This window comes from Salmo salar, chromosome 12, assembly GCF_965601325.2.
Source record: "Salmo salar chromosome 12, fSalSal1, whole genome shotgun sequence".
NCBI lineage: Eukaryota > Metazoa > Chordata > Actinopteri > Salmoniformes > Salmonidae > Salmo > Salmo salar.
Genome location: NC_138302.1, coordinates 104,910,065 through 104,934,305, shown reverse-complemented (window position 1 = coordinate 104,934,305; position 24,241 = coordinate 104,910,065). Strand labels below are relative to the sequence as shown.

At 44.7% G+C, this 24,241-nt stretch overlaps 1 protein-coding gene across 1 annotated transcript in view; it reads right to left on the bottom strand.

Moving 5' to 3' along the window:
* The window catches only part of LOC106566248 (mimecan), a 30,557-nt gene extending 20,890 nt beyond the window's left edge, over positions 1 to 9,667 (bottom strand). Inside the window, exon 1 of the mRNA XM_045691992.2 lies at positions 9,346 to 9,667. Coding sequence (XP_045547948.1) covers positions 9,346 to 9,501 — 156 coding nt within the window. The 5' untranslated portion in view covers positions 9,502 to 9,667. The remainder of the gene's footprint in view (positions 1 to 9,345) is intronic.
* Positions 9,668 to 24,241: the final 14,574 nt, after the last annotated feature.

The following is a 24,241-nucleotide window of genomic DNA, read 5'->3' as shown; positions in this document are numbered from 1 at the left end:
TATATACAGGGTGTTACGGTACAGAGTTAATGTGGAGGCTATATACAGGGGGTACCGATACAGAGTCAATGTGGAGACTATATACAGGGTATTACGGTACAGAGTCAATGTGGAGGCTATATACAGGGGGTACCGGTACAGAGTCAATGTGGAGGCTATATACAGGGGGTACCGGTACAGAGTCAATGTGGGGGCTATATACAGGGGGTACCGGTACAGAGTCAATGTGGGGGCTATATACAGGGGGTACCGGTACAGAGTCAATGTGGAGGCTATATACAGGGGTACCGGTACAGAGACAATGTGGAGGCTATATACAGGGGGTACCGGTACAGAGTCAATGTGGAGGCTATATACAGGGGGTACCGGTACAGAGTCAATGTGGAGGCTATATACAGGGTGTTACGGTACAGAGTCAATGTGGAGGCTATATACAGGGGGTACCGGTACAGAGTCAATGTGCGGAGGCACCGGTTAGTCAAGGTAATTGAGGTAATATGTACATGTAGGTAAAGGGGTAATAAACAGAGAGTAGCAGCAGCGTAAAAATGGGGAGGGGGGACAGTGCAAATAGTCCGGGTAGCAATTTGATAAACTGTTCAACAGTTTTATGGCTTGGGGGTGGAAGCTGTTAATAAGGAGCCTTTTGTCCTAGACTTGGCACTCTGGTACCGCCTGCCGTGCGGTAGCAGAGAGAACAGTCTATGACTAGGGGGGTTAGAGTCTTTGGCAATTGTTTGGGCCTTCCTCTGACACCGCCTGGTATATAGGTCCTGGATGGCAGGAAGTTTGGCCCCTGTGATGTACTGGGCCGTACTCACTACCCTCCTTAGTGCCTTGTGGTCAGAGGCCGAGCAGTTGCCATACCAGGCAGTAATCCAACCAGTCAAGATGCTCTTGATGTAGAACCTTTTGAGGATCTGAGGACCCATGCCAAATATTTTCAGTCTCCTGAGAGGGAATAGGCATTGTCGCAACGACTGTCTTGGTGTGTTTCATCCATGATAGTTTACTGGTGATGTGGACACCAAGGAACTGAAGCTCTCAACCTGCTCCACTACAGCCCTGTTGATGAGAATGGGGGCTTGCTCGGTCCTCCTTTTTTCTGAAGTCCACAATCCCGGATATCCTAAGCCTTCCTTATTTCGGACATCTTTCAACCGGGATTTCTGTAAAACCTGGGAATTTTTGGGATATTACTGTAATTTTGACATACGGTACACCTGTGCACGCAACCTCCCAGTTCATATTTTTATTTATTTATTTGTATTTTATTTCACCTTTATTTAACCAGGTAGGCAAGTTGAGAACAAGTTGAGGAGTAAAACAACATACAATCAATATGGTCATATGGTGGGAGAAAGTGCAACTTCAACACCAAGTAACTTTATATTGGCATCCCTGAAGATCTGACTGTTTCTGTCATAGATTGTTGTTGTCACGTCCTGACCATGGTAAGCTGTTATTTTCTATGGTAGAGTAGGTCAGGGTGTGACAGTGGAGGTTTATTCATTCTATGTCTTCTATTTCTATGTTGTTAGGTTCTAGTTTTTGTATTTCTATGTTGGTTTGTTTGGGATGATCTCCAATTAGAGGCAGCTGGTCCTCGTTGTCTCTAATTGGAGATCATACTTAACTACGTTTTTTTTTTTCTATCTGGGTTTTGTGGGTGATTATTTTTTGAGTAGTGTTTGTTTCACCTCTGTGTCACAGTTTGTTGTTTTGTTTATTCAGTTTATTTTATGTATTGCATAGTTTCACAGATTAAATAAAATGTGGAACGACACACACGCTGCACTGTGATCTACTCCTTTCCACAGCCCGTGACAGTTGCTGTATTTTGGAGAGCACAGATGTACTGTGATCTTCCAGCTTCTCTAGCCATCTGGCAGAAACAGCAAGTTTGAGCTTTTGTTAGCATTGTTTGCCTTTGGTGTCTTACAGGAGTATACACTCTTCACTTATTATAGTTAAAGTAACTAAAAGCTGTTTAGATTCTTATTCCAGAAGTTTCTATTATTCCATTGCTGGGAATTTCAGTTGCAGCATTACAGCAGTTCTGAATCTCTTACCCATACAGTGGCTTGTGAAAGTATTCACCCCCCCTTGGGATTTTTCCTATTTTGATGCCTTACAACCTGGAATTAAAATTGATTTTTTTGTATCATTTGATTCACACAACATGCCTACCACTTTGAAGATGCAAAATATTTTTTATTGTGAAACAAACAAATAATAAGACAAAAAAAAATGAAAACTTGGGCGTGCATAACTATTCACCCACCCCCCCCCCCAAGTCAATACTTTGTAGAACCACCTTTTGCAGAAATTACAGCTGCAAGTCTCTTGGGGTATGTCTCTATATGCTTGGCACATACGGCCAGTGGGATTTTTACCCATTCTTCAAGGCAAAACTGCTCCAGCTCCTTCAAGTTGGATGGGTTCCGCTGGTGTACAGCAATCTTTAAGTCATACCACAGATTCTCAATTGGATTGTGTTCTGGGCTTTGATTAGGCCATTCCAAGACATTTAAATGTTTTCCCTTAAATCACACAAGTGTTGCTGAACACTTGGTGAACCTCCGTCCCAGTCTCAAATCTCTGGAAGACTGAAACCGGGTTCTTTCAAGAATCTCCGTGTATTTAGCGCCATCCATCATTCCTTCAATTCGGACTAGTTTCCCAGTCCCTGCCGATGAAAAACATCCCCACAGCATGATGCTGTCACCACCATGCTTCACTGTGGGGATGGTGTCTCGGGGTGATGAGAGGTGTTGGGTTTGCGCCAGACATAACATTTTCCTTGATGGCCAGAAAGCTCAATTTTAGTCTCATCTGACCAGTGTACCTTCTTCCATCTGTTTGGGGAGTCTCCCACATGCCTTTTGGCAAACACCAAATGTGTTGCTTATTTTTTTCTTTAATCAGTGGCTTTTCTCTGGCCACTCTTCCATAAAGCCCAGCTCTGTGGAGTGTACAGCTTAAAGTGGTCTTATGGACAGATACTCCAATCTCCTCTGTGGAGCTTTGCAGCTCCTTCAGGGTTATCTTTGGTCTATTTGTTGCTTCTCTTGAGGATACCCTAGGATAGGGGGCGCCACAGCGCATTTTGAAAAAAATTCGTTCCCATTTTCAACGGCCTACTAATCAAACTCAGAAGCTAGGACATGCATATACTTATTATATATGGATAGAAAACACCCTAAAGTTTCTAAAACTGTTTGAATGGTGTCTGTGAGTATAACAGAACTCAAGTGGCAGTCAAAACCCCGAGACCGATTGAACCAGGAAGTGGAATTCTGAATTGTGGACTCGACTTCTCATCTTTCCCTATTAATCACACCGTTAACAATGGTTCAGTGAGCACTTCCTATTGCTTCCACTAGATGTCGCCAGTCTTTTCACAGTGGTTTGAGCCTTATACAGTCGAAACTCAGTGAATGAGACGCATTGGAAATTGGTCACAGGGGATGGGCCATCACCATTATGACGCCGGCGGCCCTGTCTACCCCCACCTTTGGAAACGTTTTAAAACACTCTACAACCGTCCCCGTCGAATCTGATTGGCTCTCTTGGTGTTACAGGCCCTGAAGATTAATGTTTTACAACGTTTGACATGTTTGAACGAACCTAAAGGCGGGAAAATCTAATTTTATCCGAAACTGCAGCCCTGCGCACGTCAGAGAATTTGGAGAGAGCCCTAGGACGCGCTACCAACAGCAGGCTAATGGAAATGAAGGATGGACTTTTTCGACCGAAAATACATCTGTTGTGGACCTGGGATTCCTGGAAGTGCTTTCTGATGAAGACAACTAAAGGTAGGCGATTATTGACAATATTATACAAGATGAGATGTGACATGCGATTGTTCCAAGATGGCGCCGAGCTCGGTATATTAGCTCATTTTCTGAGTATCGCATCTCCTTTTATCGCAAAGTGTGATTACCCAGTAAAGTTAATTTAAAATCTGGTATGACAGGTGTTCTCAAGAGATATTCATCTATAAATGTTAGATTGACAATATAAATTTAAAAAATCGTTTTCGAATAGTAATTTAGGGAATTGTAGCACTGTTTCCCGGGACGCATTTGAGGGGAAAATAGTTAGTCAACGTCAGACGCCGATGTAAAATGCTGTTTTTATATATAAATATGACCTTTATTGAACAAAAGAATGCATGCATTGTGTAACATGATGTCCTAGGTGTGTCATCTGATGAAGTTTGTAAAAGGTTAGTGCTGCATTTAGCTGTTTTTTGGTTATTTGTGATGCAAGTGGTTGGTCGGAAAATGGCTATGTTGCTGCTTTTTACGATGGACTCATCTAACATAATCTAATGATTTGCTTTTCCTGTAAAACCTTTTTGAAATCGGACGACGTGGGTCGATTCAGGAGAGGTGTATCTATAAAACCAAAAAAAAATGTTTTTTTTTATTTATTTTTTTAATTATTATTTTTTTTAATGCTAATTGGCGATATGATTTTTCGCTGGATTTTGATCCCGCTAACGGGATGAGACGCTGAAGAGGTTTTAATGCCCTCCTTGCCTGGTCTGTGAGTTTTGGTGAGCGGCCCTCTCTTGGCAGGTTTGTTGTGGTGCCATATTCTTTCCATTTTTTAATAATGGATTTAATGGTGCTCCGTGGGATGTTCAAAGTTTCGGATATTTTTTTAGAACCCAACCCTGATCTGTACTTCTCCACGTACTTCTCCACATCTTTGTCCCTGACCTGTTTGGAGAGCTCCTTGGTCTTCATGGTGCAGCTTGCTTGGTGGGTCCCCTTGCTTAGTGGTGTTGCAGACTCTGTGGCCTTTCAGAACAGGTGTATATATATATATATATATATATATATACTGAGATCATGTCATGTGACACTTAAATAAAATCCACCTGTGTACAATCTAATTAATTATGTGACTTCTGAAGGTAATTGGTTGCACCAGATCTTATTTAGGGGCTTCATAGCAAAGGGGGTGAATATATATGCATGCACCACTTTTCCATTTGTAATTTTAATATTTTTTTTAAGTTATTTTTTTCATTTCCCTTCACCAATTTGGACTATTTTGTGTGTGTCCATTACATTAAATCTAAATAAAAATCAATTTAAATTACTGGTTGTAATGCAGCAAAATAGAAAAAAATGCCAAGGGGGATGAATACTTTTGCAAGGCACTGTAGCTGTTCACCCTGAACTTTTTAGCCACTGGTTGTGAACTGGTGTGGAGCCTAACCCAGCAGAGCACAGCAGTCACGACTTGTTTCTGTCTAGGTGTTCACTTGCCTGGTCTGGTAAAATAACTACTCCCCCAGGCCTCCAGTCCCTGAGCCATGACCTCCTGGCATCTGAGCCAGGGGAGCTGTTTGGATGGGACTTTTCCAGACAGGAACCTGAGCCATGACCTCCTGGTATCTGGACCAGGGGAACTGTTTGGATGGGAGTTTTCCAGACAGGAACCTGAGCCATGACCTCCTGGTATCTGAGCCAGGGGTGCTGTTTGGAGTTCTCCAGACAGAAACCTCAGTTACGCGCCATTTTAATGTTACCTAAACATTGTCGGAATGTTAACTGTGTTCTGGGTGAGCCCTGAGCTTTGGCCCCTTTGGCTTCAGAACCAGGTATGAGCCTTGGAATTTAAGCCTACCTGACGTCCATGGAACATTCAAGCCCTGAGCTTTTTTGGCCCCTTGGCAGGAGGAGGAGGGCCCCTTGGCAAATGTTTGGATGGGAGTACTCCAGACTGGAATCTCAGTTCTGCTCAATTGGGCGTTAGAGTGTTGCCTAACGTTGTAGAAACGTTCACTGTTTTCTTGGCTGTCAGACCAGGGCTGCTGTGAGTTCCTAGACTGCTTCTGCTCCATTGGGACTCCATTGGTTACATACAGTACCTTACCCCAACATAACCTAACATTATAGGAACGTTAACTGTTTGCTGGGTGAGTATTGAGCGCTGGCCTCTTAGCAAGGGGAGAAGCAGGGCCCCTTGGCTTCAGAGACAGGACTGCTGTTTGGATAGGGGTTCACTGCTTCATACCTCAACTCAGTTGGAGACTCCCGCAGCAACCAAACTAAATTTGGCCTCCATTGGAATGTTACCCAAAGTTATAGGAATGTTAACTGTTTGCTGAGTGAGCCCTGAATCCTGGCCCCTTGGCAGCTAAACCAGGTCTGTTGTTTGGAAAGGAGCTCAGCAGACTGGAACCAACCTGATTGTCATGAGCCCTGGAGGCAAAACTCAGTGCTTTCCGCTAGATGGGCCAGCTGCTAAGTAAAATTGGCTATATTGTAAATAATCATGAAAACTAAAATGTGCTTTTTTGGTCTTAATTTAAAGGAACGATTCACTCATTTTGAGTATAGTTTTTTTGTGCATTTCTGTATTATGTTATATCGATTCCCGGGGTCATGTTTCATGTGTATCTGAGATATTCTCTGTTCAAGCAGGCAGAAATACAGGCAGTATAATGAGTATGGTATCATATGGATGAATCTTCCTTTTAAGGTTAGGGTTAGGCATTAGGGCTTGCAGTGTTAGGGTTAGGTTTAAAATCAGATTGCATGACTTCATGAGTCGTATCAATAAATGCCAACCTGCGTTCTGTTCAGCTGGAGCTTTGGAATGTTACCTAATATTTAAGGAGCATGAACTGTTGGCTGGGTGAACCCTGACCTCTAGCCCCTTAGCAGGAGGAGTTGGGCCCCTTGGCAGCTGAAGCAGGGCTGCAGTTTTGGAGTTCTCCAACCTGGAACCTCCGTTCTACTAGAGCGGTGGAAACCTCCGTTCTACTAGAGCGGTGGAAAGCCTCCGTTCTACTAGAGCGGTGGAACCTCCGTTCTACTAGAGCGGTGGAACCTCCGTTCTACTAGAGCGGTGGAACCTCCGTTCTACTAGAGCGGTGGAACCTCCGTTCTACTAGAGCGGTGGAAACCTCCGTTCTACTAGAGCGGTGGAACCTCCGTTCTACTAGAGCGGTGGAACCTCCGTTCTACTAGAGCGGTGGAACCTCCGTTCTACTAGAGCGGTGGAAACCTCCGTTCTACTAGAGCGGTGGAAACCTCCGTTCTACTAGAGCGGTGGAACCTCCTTTCTACTAGAGCGGTGGAACCTCAGTTCTACTAGAGCGGTGGAACCTCCATTCTACTAGAGCGGTGGAACCTCCATTCTACTAGAGCGGTGGAACCTCCGTTCTACTAGAGCGGTGGAAACTCCGTTCTACTAGAGCGGTGGAAAGCTCCGTTCTACTAGAGCGGTGGAAACCTCCGTTCTACTAGAGCGGTGGAAACCTCCGTTCTACTAGAGCGGTGGAACCTCCGTTCTACTAGAGCGGTGGAACCTCCGTTCTACTAGAGCGGTGGAACCTCCGTTCTACTAGAGCGGTGGAAACCTCCGTTCTACTAGAGCGGTGGAAACCTCCGTTCTACTAGAGCGGTGGAACCTCCTTTCTACTAGAGCGGTGGAACCTCAGTTCTACTAGAGCGGTGGAACCTCAGTTCTACTAGAGCGGTGGAACCTCCGTTCTACTAGAGCGGTGGAACCTCCATTCTACTAGAGCGGTGGAACCTCCATTCTACTAGAGCGGTGGAACCTCCGTTCTACTAGAGCGGTGGAAACTCCGTTCTACTAGAGCGGTGGAAAGCTCCGTTCTACTAGAGCGGTGGAAACCTCCGTTCTACTAGAGCGGTGGAAACCTCCGTTCTACTAGAGCGGTGGAAACCTCCGTTCTACTAGAGCGGTGGAACCTCCGTTCTACTAGAGCGGTGGAACCTCCGTTCTACTAGAGCGGTGGAACCTCCGTTCTACTAGAGCGGTGGAAACCTCCGTTCTACTAGAGCGGTGGAAACCTCCGTTCTACTAGAGCGGTGGAACCTCCTTTCTACTAGAGCGGTGGAACCTCAGTTCTACTAGAGCGGTGGAAACCTCCGTTCTACTAGAGCGGTGGAAACCTCCGTTCTACTAGAGCGGTGGAACCTCCTTTCTACTAGAGCGGTGGAACCTCAGTTCTACTAGAGCGGTGGAACCTCCATTCTACTAGAGCGGTGGAACCTCCATTCTACTAGAGCGGTGGAAACCTCCGTTCTACTAGAGCGGTGGAACCTCAGTTCTACTAGAGCGGTGGAACCTCCATTCTACTAGAGCGGTGGAACCTCCATTCTACTAGAGCGGTGGAACCTCCGTTCTACTAGAGCGGTGGAAACTCCGTTCTACTAGAGCGGTGGAAAGCTCCGTTCTACTAGAGCGGTGGAAACCTCCGTTCTACTAGAGCGGTGGAAACCTCCGTTCTACTAGAGCGGTGGAACCTCCGTTCTACTAGAGCGGTGGAACCTCCGTTCTACTAGAGCGGTGGAACCTCCGTTCTACTAGAGCGGTGGAACCTCCGTTCTACTAGAGCGGTGGAAACCTCCGTTCTACTAGAGCGGTGGAAACCTCCGTTCTACTAGAGCGGTGGAACCTCCTTTCTACTAGAGCGGTGGAACCTCAGTTCTACTAGAGCGGTGGAACCTCCATTCTACTAGAGCGGTGGAACCTCCATTCTACTAGAGCGGTGGAACCTCCGTTCTACTAGAGCGGTGGAACCTCCGTTCTACTAGAGCGGTGGAACCCTCCGTTCTACTAGAGCGGTGGAAACCTCCTGTAGCAGCAGCCCTGCCCCTGCTGTGCTGACTAATCGCAATCACTATGAGTCTGGACTGAGTCTGGAGCTCTGGACAGACAGCCCAGCCAACTGCTTTCAAATCAGTCCCTGCTGGCACAGATTTCCCCGGCAGGAATTAGACGAGAGGAGAGAGAAATGATGCTGAGTCCATCCAAATCGGACTGTTTACAGTGAAGTGGGACTGAGGCCAATGGTTATGATTTGATTTGCTACTGACATAATAATATAGATCAGTTGTTATTGCTGAGGCATTGTTTACTAACGCATGAATAAAACAACGTTTGCATACAACTAAAACAAATTGAATGTTCGAAGGAAAGTAGATTATTAGTTTTCAAAGTATAAATCAAGCAACTGGTTATGTAATTATTAGCCTCTAATTACATAGTATATATATATATGTACATACACACACACACACACAGTACCAGTCATTCCATTTTTAATTTTTTTTTTTTTTACTATTTTCTACATTGTAGAATAATAGTGAAGACATCAAAACTATGAAATAACACATATGGAATCATGTAGTAACCAAAAAAAGTGTTAAACAAATCAAAATTATGTTTTATGTTTGAGATTCTTCAAAGTAGCCACCCCTTTGCCTTAACGACAGCAATGCACACTCTTGGCATTATTTTCAATACTGGAAAAGAAAACTGATATAAAAATACATCTTATAAGCCTACCTTAGACCTCCTTGCTTCCAGATAAGCTTCTCTATCAAACAATACATCCTGTTGTTCCAGTCGGATGGTTGAATCCTGGTTAAAGTGTTTCCCAGTCAAGGAGAGCACCCACGGTGACAGTAGAACGGAGAAGAGTAACACTCTCACAGTTCCCATCGTGTCTGTGTGTCTGTGCTGTGGTGTGTTGTGCAAGCTATGGGCTAGTAGTAGTAGGCTATTTTCTCAGTGGCAGGCTGTGTGTAAAATGTGATTTGTCAAATCAGTATTTAAAGCCTGCAGAAGTATCTTCCAGGGGATTCTTGAAGCATGGGAGAGTTTATGGAACAGATGGTTAACCCCTTGGTTGCCAGTTTAGACAGAGGGAATCCGATCCCCTCTCCACTTTGCTGCTGCTGCTAGTCACTATGGTTATTGTGACTAACCTAATTTATGTTCCTTTAACTCCGTCTTCTAGTGAGTTTATACAAACTGTTATCTCCTACCCTACTGATAGATTGGAGACTGTCGGAAAATGTGGTTGTAACGTTAATAATTTGGTTGTTATTCCATTGGTTACCTCGAGGCAATGCCCCTGGGGCAGAGTGGCCCCACACTCATTGAATATGGCGCCTTTAAATGTTAGAGCAATCACAAGTAAAAACCTTTCTCGTAAATGTATTTTATTTATTTAAACCTTATTTTACCAGGTAAGTTGACTGAGAACACATTCTCATTTACAGCAACAACCTGGGGAATAGTTACAGGGGAGAGGAGGGAGATGAATGAGCCAATTGGAAGCTGGGGATGATTAGCTGGCCATGATGGTATGAGGGCTAGATTGGGAATTTAGCCAGGACACCAGGATTACCACCACTACTCTTAAGATAAGTGCCATGGGATCTTAAGTTTTCACAGAGAGTCAGGACACCCGTTTAACATCCCATCCGAAGACAGGACTTCACACAGGGCAATGTCCCCAATCACTGCCCTGGGGCATTGGGATTTTATTTTTTGACCAGAGGAAAGAGTGCCTCGTATTGGCCCTCCAACACCACTTCCAGCAGCACCTGGTCTCCCATCCAGGAGGTTCCATTTTGGGTCCAGTACTGTTGTGTTTATACAGGTGACTTCGGAAAGTATTCAGACCCCTTGACTTTTTACACATTTTGTTACATTACAGCATTGTTCTAAAATGGAGTAAAAATAAATACATCTCAGCAATCTACACACAATACCCAAATAATCACAAAGCAAAAACTGTTTTTTATACATTCATGCAAATGAACAAAAACACAATGTATTTACATAAGTATTCAAACCCTTTGCTATGAGACTCTAAATTGAGCTCAGGTGCATCCTGTTTCCATTGATCATCCTTGAGATGTTTCTACAACTTGATTGGAGTCCACCTGTGGTAAATTCAATTGATTGGACATGATTTGGAAAGGCACACACCTGTCTATATAAGGTCCCACAGTTGACAGTGCATGTCAGAGCAAAAACCAAGCCATGAGGTCAAAGGAATTGTCCATCGAGCTCCGAGACAGAATTGTGTCGAGGCACAGATCTGGGGAAGGGTACCAAAAAATGTCTGTAGCGATGAAGGTCCCCAAGAACATAGTGGCCTCCTAGACTCTTCCTAGAGCTGGCCGCCCGGCCAAACTGAGCAGTCGGGGGAGAAGGGCCTTGGTCAGGGAGATGACCAAGAACCTGATGGTCACTCTGACAGAGCTCTAGAGTTATTCTGTGGATATGGGAGAACCTTCCAGAAGGACAACCATCTCTGCAGCACTCCACCACCACTCAGGCCTTTATGGTAGAGTGGCCAGACAGAAGCCACTCCTCAGTAAAAAGCACATGACAGCCCGCTTGGACTTTGCCAAAAGGCACCTAAAGACTCTCAGATCATGAGAAACAAGATTCTCTGGTCTGATGAAACCAGGATTGAACTCTTTGGCCCAAATGCCAAGCATCACGTCTGGAGGAAACCAGGCACCGCTCATCACCTGGCCATCCCTACGGTGAAGCATGGTGGTGGCAGCATTATGCTGTGGGGATGTTTTTCAGCAGCAGGGACTGGGAGACTAGTCAGGATCGAGGGAAATATGAGATCTTTGATGAAAAACTGCTCCAGAGTGCCCAGGACCTCAGACTGGGGCAAGGGTTCACCAGACAACAACCCTAAACACACAGCCAAGACAATGCAGGAGTTGCTTAGGGACAAGTCTCTGAATGTTCTTGAGTGGCCCAGCCAGAGCCCAGACTTGAACCTGATTGAAAATCTCTGGAGAGACCTGAAAATAGCTGTGGAGCGACACTCCCCATCCAACCTGACAGAGCTTGAGAGGATCTGCAGAGAAGAATGGGAGAAACTCCCCAAATACAGCTGTGCCAAGCTTGTAGCGTCATACCCAAGAAGACTCGAGGCTGTAATCGGTTAAATCACATTATCTGGTGTAACAATCTACAGCGAAGAGAACTGGTGATCAGCAGATAATGGGAGCGGTGGATGAAACTGCCATTCCAAAGGAACATACAGTTCAAAGAATATTTGTAAAGCTGTGGGAGGAGTGTTCTCATGACCAAACTGCCATTCAGCTCCTCGTGAGTCATCAGCTTGAAATTCAGCATAATGTCTAATCCCTCATGTTTTATTCATGCGTTAGTGAACAATGCCTCAGCAACAACAACTGATCTATATTATTATGTCAGTAGCAAATCAAATCATAACCATTGGCCTCAGTCCCACTTCACTGTAAACAGTCCGATTTGGATGGACTCAGCATCATTTCTCTCTCCTCTCGTCTAATTCCTGCCGGGGAAATCTGTGCCAGCAGGGACTGATTTGAAAGCAGTTGGCTGGGCTGTCTGTCCAGAGCTCCAGACTCAGTCCAGACTCATAGTGATTGCGATTAGTCAGCACAGCAGGGGCAGGGCTGCTGCTACAGGAGGTTTCCACCGCTCTAGTAGAACGGAGGTTTCCACCGCTCTAGTAGAACGGAGGTTCCACCGCTCTAGTAGAACGGAGGTTTCCACCGCTCTAGTAGAACGGAGCTTTCCACCGCTCTAGTAGAACGGAGTTTCCACCGCTCTAGTAGAACGGAGGTTCCACCGCTCTAGTAGAACGGAGGTTTCCACTGCTCTAGTAGAACGGAGGTTTCCACCGCTCTAGTAGAACGGAGGTTCCACCGCTCTAGTAGAACGGAGGTTTCCACTGCTCTAGTAGAACGGAGGTTCCACCGCTCTAGTAGAACGGAGGTTCCACCGCTCTAGTAGAACGGAGGTTCCACCGCTCTAGTAGAACGGAGGTTCCACCGCTCTAGTAGAACGGAGGTTCCACCGCTCTAGTAGAACGGAGGTTTCCACTGCTCTAGTAGAACGGAGGTTTCCACTGCTCTAGTAGAACGGAGGTTCCAGGTTGGAGAACTCCAAAACTGCAGCCCTGCTTCAGCTGCCAAGGGGCCCAACTCCTCCTGCTAAGGGGCTAGAGGTCAGGGTTCACCCAGCCAACAGTTCATGCTCCTTAAATATTAGGTAACATTCCAAAGCTCCAGCTGAACAGAACGCAGGTTGGCATTTATTGATACGACTCATGAAGTCATACAATCTGATTGAAAAACATCTTCTATTTTTAGTCACAGATATGGCTACTAGTAGTTGTTTATCTAGCTACCTACCTACCTAGCTAGCTAGCTAGCTGCATAGTTAGCAAACAGAAAAATGATTGATTACCCCCCACTGTTGTATGTTAGCCAGCAATACACAATATTATTCAGTAGATAAACTAAAGTTTCCCTCTTGGTGCTGGCATCGGCTGTAGCGGAGCTACTAATGTTAGCTAAATCCAACTCTTTGTTTCAAATCCTCTTTGCTATATTCAGGTTTAATGTCACGTGCTAGAGATGCTCCATCGTCAAATTCATGTTGATGAGAGGAATCACTTGAAGCCATTGCGTCTGATCAGTGCTTTCAGTTTTGCCAAAAGGTTTTTTTTTTTTATGTCCTCCACCTTCATCCTCTTAAGGATTAGCCCCTTTTTTTCCAATTTTCTCCTAAAATGAAGTACCCAAATCTAACTGCCTGTAGCTCAGGCCCTGAAGCAAGGATATACATGCTCTTGGTACCATTTGAAAGGAAACACTTTGAAGTTTATGGAAATGTGAAAGGAATGTAGTAGAGTATAACACTATAGATCTGGTAAAAGATAATACAAAGAAAAAAAAAAACGTTATTTTGTATTTTTTTTGCACCATCATCTTTAAAATGCAAGAGAAAGGCCGTAATGTATTATTCCATCCCAGGTGCAATTTCGATTTTGGCCACTAGATGGCATCAGTGTATGTGCAAAGTTTTAGACTGATCCAATGAACCATTGCATTTTAGTTCAAAATGTTGTTTCAAGACTGCTCAAATGTGCCTAATTTGTTTATTAATAACTTTTCATGTTCAAAATTGTGCACTCTCCTCAAAAAATAGCATGGTATTCTTTCACTGTAATAGCTACTGTAAATTGGACAGTACAGTTAGATTAACAAGAATTTAAGCTTTCTGCCAATATCAGATATGTCTATGTCCTGGGAAATGTTCTTGTTACTTACAACCTCATGCTAATCGCATTAGCCTACATTAGCTCAACCGTCCCGTGGAAGGAACACCGATCCCAATAAAAAAAGAATAGCCGGCCTTTGGGAACGGGGACGGTATGAAGCACCGCCCAACACAAGTTGTAATCTTTCAGAGAATGGAAAACAAGTGTCTCCTTGGACATTTGGCAATGAATCCGCCGATAGGATCATCGCTGAAAGACATCCAATGGCTCTATTGGACAACCATATCTCACTCGCAAAAACCCAGTGGTATAAAGTTCTTAAGTAAAAATACTTGAAAGTACAACCAGTGGTTGAAAAAGTACTAAAATCTCATACTTGAGTAAAAGTCTCAAATAAAAGTGAGTCACCCAGTAAAATACTACTTGAGTAAAAGTCTAAAAGTAGCTTGTTTTAAATATACTTAATTATCAAAAGTAAATGTACAAATGATTAAAAGTTCCTTATTAAGTAAACCAGACGGCACAATTTTCTAGTTTTTATTTTTTTACGGATAGCCAGGGTCACACTCCATCAATCAGACATAATTTAAACACAAAACGTGTGTTTAGTGAGTCCTCCAGATCAGAGGCAGTAGGGATGACCAGGGATGTTCTCTGTTTAGTGAGTCCTCCAGATCAGAGGCAGTATGACCAGGGATGTTCTCTGTTTAGTGAGTCCTCCAGATCAGAGGCAGTATGACCAGGGATGTTCTCTGTTTAGTGAGTCCTCCAGATCAGAGGCAGTAGGGATGACCAGGGATGTTCTCTGTTTAGTGAGTCCACCAGATCAGAGGCAGTAGGGATGACCAGGGATGTTCTCTGTTTAGTGAGTCCTCCAGATCAGAGGCAGTAGGGATGACCAGGGATGTTCTCTGTTTAGTGAGTCCACCAGATCAGAGGCGGTAGGGATGACCAGGGATGTTCTCTGTTTAGTGAGTCCTCCAGATCAGAGGCAGTATGACCAGGGATGTTCTCTGTTTAGTGAGTCCTCCAGATGAGAGGCAGTAGGGATGACCAGGGATGTTCTCTGTTTAGTGAGTCCTCCAGATCAGAGGCAGTAGGGATGACCAGGGATGTTCTCTTGATAAGTGTGCGAATTGGACAATTTTCTGTCCTGCTCTGCTCTGTCATGTTCTGTCCAGCATTCAAAATGTAACGAGTACTTTTGGGTGTCAGGGAAAATGTATTGAGTAAAAAGTACATAATTTTCTTTAGGAATGTAGTGAAGTAAAAGTAAAAGTTGTCAAAAATATAAATAGTAAGTACAGATACCCCAAGTAGTACTTTAAAGTATTTTTACTTAAGTACTTTACACCACTGAGCACCTTAGCACAGCCACAACTCCTCTTTCTCTCCATCCTCACGTCGCTCTTTCTTCCATCTCTCTTTCCCTCTCTCTCTCTCTGTGAGGAGAGAGAGGGAAAGAGAGATGTGAGGAGAGAGAGGGAAAGAAAGAGAGGGAAAGAGAGATGTGAGGAGAGAGAGGGAAAGAGATGTGAGGAGAGAGAGGGAAAGAGATGTGAGGAGAGAGGGAAAGAGATGTGAGGAGAGAGGGAAAGAGATGTGAGGAGAGAGAGGGAAAGAGAGATGTGAGGAGAGAGAGGGAAAGAAAGAGAGGGAAAGAGAGATGTGAGGAGAGAGAGGGAAAGAGATGTGAGGAGAGAGAGGGAAAGAGATGTGAGGAGAGAGAGGGAAAGAGATGTGAGGAGAGAGGGAAAGAGATGTGAGGAGAGAGGGAAAGAGATGTGAGGAGAGAGAGGGAAAGAGAGATGGGAAAGAGAGATGTGAGGAGAGAGAGGGAAAGAGATGTGAGGAGAGAGAGGGAAAGAGATGTGAGGAGAGAGAAGGAAAGAGATGTGAGGAGAGATGGAAAGAGATGTGAGGAGAGAGAAGGAAGAGAGATGTGAGGAGAGAGAGGGAAAGAGATGTGAGGAGAGAGAAGGAAAGAGATGTGAGGAGAGATGGAAAGAGATGTGAGGAGAGAGAAGGAAGAGAGATGTGAGGAGAGAGAAGGAAGAGAGATGTGAGGAGAGAGAGGGAGAGAGATGTGAGGAGAGAGAAGGAAAGAGATGAGGAGAGATGGAAAGAGATGTGAGGAGAGAGAGGGAAAGAGAGATGTGAGGAGAGAGAGGGAAAGAGAGATGTGAGGAGGCTGATGTATTGTTCCCACTCTCCAACTATGCCGCGACTTTGCCAGAAAGCTTCTCAAGTCAGTCTTCAGAGCTTGTTTCTCTGTGACAAACTGGCACGTCTCCCTGGTCTCTGATGACCAGAATGTTCTACAGCTGTATTTCTCCTTTAAGTATTGTACTTTTCGTCTATTACTCAAGACAAGTACTGGCACTTTTGACTGAGGAGGACTCGTTGTTCTTCCTAGATAGTTTTTGGCTGGTCTGTAAGGTGCTTTTAAATTAACAAGTCCTAGACACACCAGTTAAATCCTGGTCTATTCCAGTAGATTACCCAGTGTCATCAGTAGTCACAGTCAGAGTTTTCCTCTAATTAGGAGGTACATTTTCACCAGATCAACAGGTCAATGTGATTTTTATTTACAGGAAAGGTTTGTGTGAGATTAAATCTAAAGTTATTTGTCACATGCTTCGTAAACAACAGGTATAGGCTAACAGTGAAATGCTTAATAAACTAACAATTAAATACTTAAAATGTTATTTGCGGTCCATGTGGTTTAAATAGAGAGGTTTGGAATGGGAGGAATGCCTTCATTCCCGTAAAACCCAAACGACTCACTGTTGAGTAAAACCCTTACTCTCTCCTTTCCCTGTCAGCTGTGTCATTCAGCTCACCTGAGGGATGAGCCCTGAGGGACGGGCCCTGAGGTGACGGGCCCTGAGAGACGGGCCCTGAGAGATGGGCCCTGAGGAACGGGCCCTGAGAGACGGGCCCTGAGAGACGGGCCTTGAGGGGACGGGCCTTGAGGGGACGGGCCCTGAGGGGACGGGCCCTGGAACACTTCAATGTTCTTCAAGTGTCCACAGTTGTGGCTGTGCTATCTGCACTCGATGAAGTTTTCATGCACAGTACTGGATACTGGATGGATAAGTAGTAATTACATGCCAACATGGATTGTTCCAGCCAGCATTAGTCCACATGCAGGTAAAGTAGAGATGATCTGTTTGGGGACGGGAGTGCATTGTTCAGGTGAGACAAAGTACCGCAGAAATCGGGGCAACATGACAAATTATTATTTTGTAGACACACACACACAGAAAAACACACAGAAAAACACATACACACACACGCAGACCCACACGCACAGGCAGTGTGACAAGGTGAACGTAATCAGACTGGAAAACCTATTTAAAAGAGCAGTAATATAAATCAAATGGGATTTCCTCCATCACAGACCTTTCTACTCATAGTCTTGTGTCCCAAATGGCACCCTATTCCCTACATGCAGGGCTTGTTCAAAAGTAGTGCACTGGTCAAAAATAGCGCCGTGGTCGTATTGCCTGGCGACCCAAACTCCTTGCTCCAGCCAAATACTACTCTTCTCCGCAATGAGTCTGGATCTGAGTACCTCCCCTATGATTTCTAGAATGGAAACACATTCTAGACCGTCTGATTGGTCCCAGAAACCGAGGTGTTGGGCCCAGAACCAGAACATAAAGTTTAGAAAATATTTCATTTGGCTTCGTTACTCTGATTGGTTAGAGATGATCCAATCACTAACAACTTTTGTTTTGTACAACACCCCTGTTTTTTTTTTTTGACGTCACCACAAACGACTTCTACGATGTCAGTCTCAGACAGAAGAATGTATCGAACATGGAGGAAGAATTCAGTTTGAGTCGTCGATCAAACAGTCGTCCTGCTAGTCTCACCGCAGGATTAAAAAACACCAGGGATAATAATAACAACAACATGAGTGTCTGGTTTTCCAGATGAACTTCTAGAAAGTAATACCAGAATATTGACCCTTTCACAATATTTAGAGGGAAGAGCGGAGAGCCTAGTGAGGGAAGTAACGTGTTATTAGAAGGGCTTTACTCCTGACTGGCGTGTTAAAAGACAACCAGTGAGTTTTACCAGGTTCTTTTACCAGGAGGTTTGTGGCTTTGAAATGTGGAGGTTGAGGGGCAGGTCTACTCGTGACTCCTCAGGTGCAGGGCTGGGGGCGCTGGGAATGAACTCTGGGATTGGGCCAGACTGAACTGGCCTGCGCTGGGGCTGCTGGGGGTGCTGGGACTGAGCTCTGGGATTGGGCCAGACTGAACTGGCCTGAGCTGGGGCTGCTGGGGGTGCTGGGACTGAGCTCTGGGATTGGGCCAGACTGAACTGGCCTGTCCTCTCCCCAGGTGTCAGGCTGTGCTGGGACTGAGCTCTGGGATTGGGCCAGACTGAACTGGCCTGTCCTCTCCCCAGGTGTCAGGCTGTGCTGGGTCCCAACCCATACTCAGTGTTTAAAGCTGTGCTGCGGAGTGTCTGAGCGGTGTGTGAGACGTGGCAGAGCTGTGGAGGTCTGGCCAACCGGTAGATCTGTTCCTTATGTTTGTAGAGCTCCACTCTCTGATCAGACACACTGAGACCCATATTCACCCTATTCCCTATATAGTGCACTACTTTAGACCCTATTCCCTATATAGTGCACTACTTTAGACCCTATTCCCTATATAGTGCACTACTTTAGACCCTATTCCCTATATAGTGCACTACTTTAGACCCTATTTCCTATATAGTTCACTACTTTAGACCCTATTCCCTATATAGTGCACTACTTTAGACCCTATTCCTTATATAGTGCACTACTTTAGACCCTATTCCCTATATAGTGCACTACTTTAGACCCTATTCCCTATATAGTGCACTACTTTAGACCCTATTCCCTATATAGTGCACTACTTTAGACCCTATTCCCTATATAGTGCACTACTTTAGACCCTATTCCCTTTATAGTGCATTACTTTAGACCCTATTCCCTATATAGTGCACTACTTTAGACCCTATTCCCTATATAGTGCACTACTTTAGACCCTATTCCCTATATAGTGCACTACTTTAGACCCTATTCCCTATATAGTGCACTACTTTAGACCCTATTCCATATATAGTGCACTACTTAAGACCCTATTTCCTATATAGTGCACTACTTATGGGCCCTGGTCAAAAGTGGTGCACTACATCAAGAATAGGGTGCCATTTGGGACGCAGGGTTCTCTCCTCAACTCCACTTGGCCTCACACAACCTGTCCAAGTCCCCCTGATTAACAGAAAAGACTGGCGGGTTGTTGCTTTTCTGTTTTTGAGGGAGAAAAAAAAAATCGCAAAGCATTCACATGCTAAGACTGGACACATGGCTTTAACAAAGCATTCACATGCTAAGACTGGTCACGTGGCTTTAACAAAGCATTCACATGCTAAGACTGGACACATGGCTTTAACAAAGCATTCACATGCTAAGACTGGACACATGGCTTTAACAAAGCATTCACATGCTAAGACTGGACACGTGGCTTTAACAAAGCATTCACATGCTAAGACTGGACACGTGGCTTTAACAAAGCATTCACATGCTAAGACTGGACACGTGGCTTTAACAAAGCATTCACATGCTAAGACTGGTCACGTGGCTTTAACAAAGCATTCACATGCTAAGACTGGACACGTGGCTTTAACAAAGCATTCACATGCTAAGACTGGACACGTGGCTTTAACAAAGCATTCACATGCTAAGACTGGACACGTGGCTTTAACAAAGCATTCACATGCTAAGACTGGACACGTGGCTTTAACAAAGCATTCACATGCTAAGACTGGACACGTGGCTTTAACAAAGCATTCACATGCTAAGACTGGACACGTGGCTTTAACAAAGCATTCACATGCTAAGACTGGACACGTGGCTTTAACAAAGCATTCACATGCTAAGACTAGATTATCAAATCAAATCAAAATCAAATCAAATTTATTTTTATATAGCCCTTCGTACATCAGCTGATATTCTCAAAGTGCTGTACAGAAACCCAGCCTAAAACCCCAAACAGCAAGCAAAGCATGTGAAAGAAGCACGGTGGCTAGGAAAAACTCCCTAGGAAAAACTCCCTAGAAAGGCCAAAAACCTAGGAAGAAACCTAGAGAGGAACCAGGCTATGAGGGGTGGCCAGTCCTCTTCTGGCTGTGCAGGGTGGATATTATAACAGAACATGGTCAAAATGTTAAAATGTTAAAATGTTCATAAATGACCAGCATGGTCAAATAATAATAATCATAGTAGTTGTCGAGGGTGCAACAAGCACGTCCGGTGAACAGGTCAGGGTTCCATAGCCGCAGGCAGAACAGTTGAAACTGGAGCAGCAGCACGGCCAGGTGGACTGGGGACAGCAAGGAGTCATCATACCAGGTAGTCCTGAGGCATGGTCCTAGGGCTCAGGTCCTCCGAGAGAAAGACAGAAAGAGAGAAAGAGAGAATTAGAGAGAGCATATTTAAATACACACAGGACACCGGATAAGACAAGAGAAATACTCCAGATGTAACAGACTGACCCTAGCCCCCCGACACATAAACTACTGCAGCATAAATACTGGAGGCTGAGACAGGAGGGATCAGAAGACACTGTGGCCCCATCCGATGATACCCCCGGACAGGGCCAAACAGGCAGGATATAACCCCACCCACTTTGCCAAAGCACAGCCCCCACACCACTAGAGGGATGTCTCCAACCACCAACTTACCGTCCTAAGACAAGGCCGAGTATAGCCCACAACGATCTCCGCCATGGCACAACCCAAGGGGGAGGGGGGGGGGGGCGCCAACCCAGACAGGAAGACCACGTCAGTGACTCAACCCACTCAAGTGACGCACCCCTCCCATGGACGGCATGGAAGAACACCAGTAGGCCAGTGACTCAGCCTCTGTAAAAGGGTTAGAGGCAGAGAATCCCAGTGGAAAGAGGGGAACCGGCAAGGCAGAGACAGCAAGGGCGGTTCGTTGCTCCAGCCTTTCCGTTCACCTTCACACTCCTGGGCCAGACTATACTTAATCATAGGACCTACTGAAGAGATAAGTCTTCAGTAAAGACTTAAAGGTTGAGACTGAGTCTGCGTCTCTCACATTGGTAGGCAGACCATTCCATAAAAATGGAGCTCTATAGGAGAAAGCCCTACCTCCAGCCGTTTGCTTAGAAATTCTAGGGACAATTAGGAGGCCTGCGTCTTGTGACCGTAGCGTACGTGTAGGTATGTACGGCAGGACCAAATCGGAAAGATAGGTAGGAGCAAGCCCATGTAATGCTTTGTAGGTTAGCAGTAAAACCTTGAAATCAGCCCTTGCCTTAACAGGAAGCCAGTGTAGGGAGGCTAACACTGGAGTAATATGATCAAATTTTTTGGTTCTAGTCAGGATTCTAGCAGCCGTATTTAGCACTAACTGAAGTTTATTTAGTGCTTTATCCGGGTAGCCGGAAAGTAGAGCATTGCAGTAGTCCAGCCTAGAAGTAACAAAAGCATGGATTAATTTTTCTGCGTCATTTTTGGACAGAAAATTTCTGATTTTTGCAATGTTACGTAGATGGAAAAAAGCTGTCCTTGAAACAGTCTTGATATGTTCTTCAAAAGAGAGATCAGGGTCCAGAGTAACGCCGAGGTCCTTCACAGTTTTATTTGAGACGACTGTACAACCATCCAGATTAATTGTCAGATTCAACAGAAGATCTCTTTGTTTCTTGGGACCTAGAACAAGCATCTCTGTTTTGTCCGAGTTTAAAAGTAGAAAGTTTGCAGCCATCCACTTCTTTATGTCTGAAAAACAGGCTTCTAGCGAGGGCAATTTTGGGGCTTCACCATGTTTCATTGAAATGTACAGCTGTGTGTCGTCTGCATAGCAGTGAAATTTAACATTATGTTTTCGAATGACATCCCCAAGAGGTAAAATATATAGTGAAAACAATAGTGGTCCTAAAACGGAACCTTGAGGAACACCGAAATTTACAATTGATTTGTCAGAGGACAAACCATTCACAGAGACAAACTGATATCTTTCCGACAGATAAGATCTAAACCAGGCCAGAACTTGTCCGTGTAGACCAATTTGGCCTTCCAATCTCTCCAAAAGAATGTGGTGATCGATGGTATCAAAAGCAGCACTAGGAGCACGAGAACAGATGCAGAGCCTAGGAGCACGAGAACAGATGCAGAGCCTTGGTCTGACGCCATTAAAAGGTAATTTACCACCTTCACAAGTACAGTCTCGGTGCTATGATGGGGTCTAAAACCAGACTGAAGTATTTCGTATACATTGTTTGTCTTCAGGAAGGCAGTGAGTTGCTGCGCAACAGCTTTTTCAAATTGTTTTGAGAGGAATTGGAGATTTGATATAGGCCGATAGTTTTTACTGGGTCAAGGTTTGGCTTTTTCAAGAGAGGCTTTATTACTGCCACTTTTGGTGAGTTTGGTACACATTCGGTGGATAGAGAGACGTTTATTATGTTCAACATAGGAGGGCCAAGTACAGGAAGCAGCTCTTTCAGTAGTTTAGTTGGAATAAGGTCCAGTATGCAGCTTGAAGGTTTAGAGGCCATGATTATTTTCATCATTCTGTCAAGAGATATCAGGTAGCAAAGTAAGGTTAGCAACAAAACGCACAGCAGCACGTAAACAACCCTAGACCCCCCCTTGGGCTGTGCCGTGGCGGAGATCTTTGTGGGCTATACTCGGCCTTGTCTTAGGACGGTAAGTTGGTGGTTGAAGATATCCCTCCAGTGGTGTGGGGGCTGTGCTTTGCAAAGTGGGGGGGGGGGGGTTACATCCTGCCTGTTTGGCCCTGTCCGGGGGTATCATCGGATGGGGCCACAGTGTCTCCTGACCCCTCCTGTCTCAGCCTCCAGTATTTATGTTGCAGTAGTTTATGTGTCGGGGGGCTAGGGTCAGTCTGTTATATCTGGAGTATTTCTCCTGCCTTATCCGGTGTACTGTAAGTACTGTAAGTATGCTCTCTCTAATTTTCTCTTTCTTTCTCTCTCTCGGAGGACCTGAGCCCTAGGACCATGCCTCAGGACTACCTGGCATGATGACTCTTTGCTGTCCCCAGTCCACCTGGCCGTGCTGCTGCTCCAGTTTCAACTGTTCTGCCTGCAGCTATGGAACCCTGACCTGTTCACCGGACGTGCTTGTTGCACCCTCGACAACTACTATGATTATTATTATTTGACCATGCTGGTCATTTATGAACATTTAAACATCTTGGCCATGTTCTGTTATAATCTCCACCCGGCACAGCCAGAAGAGGATTGGCCAACCCTCATAGCCTGGTTCCTCTCTAGGTTTTGGCCTTTCTAGGGAGTTTTTCCTAGCCACCCCTCATAGCCTGGTTCCTCTCTAGGTTTCTTCCTAGGTTTTGGCCTTTCTAGGGAGTTTTCCCTAGCCACCGTGCTTCTACACCTGCATTGCTTGCTGTTTGGGGTTTTAGGCTGGGTTTCTATACAGCACTTTGAGATATCAGCTGATCTAAGAAGGGCTATATAAATACATTTGATTTGATTAATAAATGGATCACTAGTCACTTTAAACAATGCCACCTTAAATAATGCCACTTTAATAATGTTCACATATATTACATTACTCATATCACATGTATACACTGTATTCTATACCATCTACTGCATCTTGCCTATGCCTCTCAGCCATTGCTCATCCATATATTTATATGTACATATTCTCATTTACCCCTTTTTAGATTGGTGTGCATTAGGTAGTTGTTGTTGAATTGTTAGATATTACTGCACCTTTCGGAAACCAAGAAGCACAAGTATTTCGCTACACTCGCATTAACATCTGCTTTCCATGTGTATGTGACCAATACAATTTGATTTGATTTGAAAATAAAAAGGTGACATGTAAATGACAGAAAAAAGTAAATGTTGAAGTTTATTTAGTCTTCATAAAATAAAGCATAGCATTAGAACAGGGTCTACAACAGAGAATCATATTCATATGAAGGCACGTGTAAACCTAAACTAATATTTTCTGTAATTTTCTGTATTTAGCACCACTAGTCTTATCTAGCAGATTTGTGAAGTGAGACATCCAATGTTAAGAAATAAATATACAGGGGGACCAAACCCACAGTTGTCACTACCGCTACAATAAACAGGTTACATTTTTTTTTTTTTTAAAAGGTATTGAAGTATAATCAGGGTTGGTTGTTGTTGTTGTTGTTCACTGTTGACTCACTGAGAAGAGATGGAAGAGTTGGTCTTTATAAAAAAATACAAATAATCCCTCATGTGTTGAGGAAATGGTGTTGAGGTGGTGGTTATTACTGAAGTCGACCACCAGGAGGCGCTATAGGATGCTTGTGATGGTGATAGTCCAGTC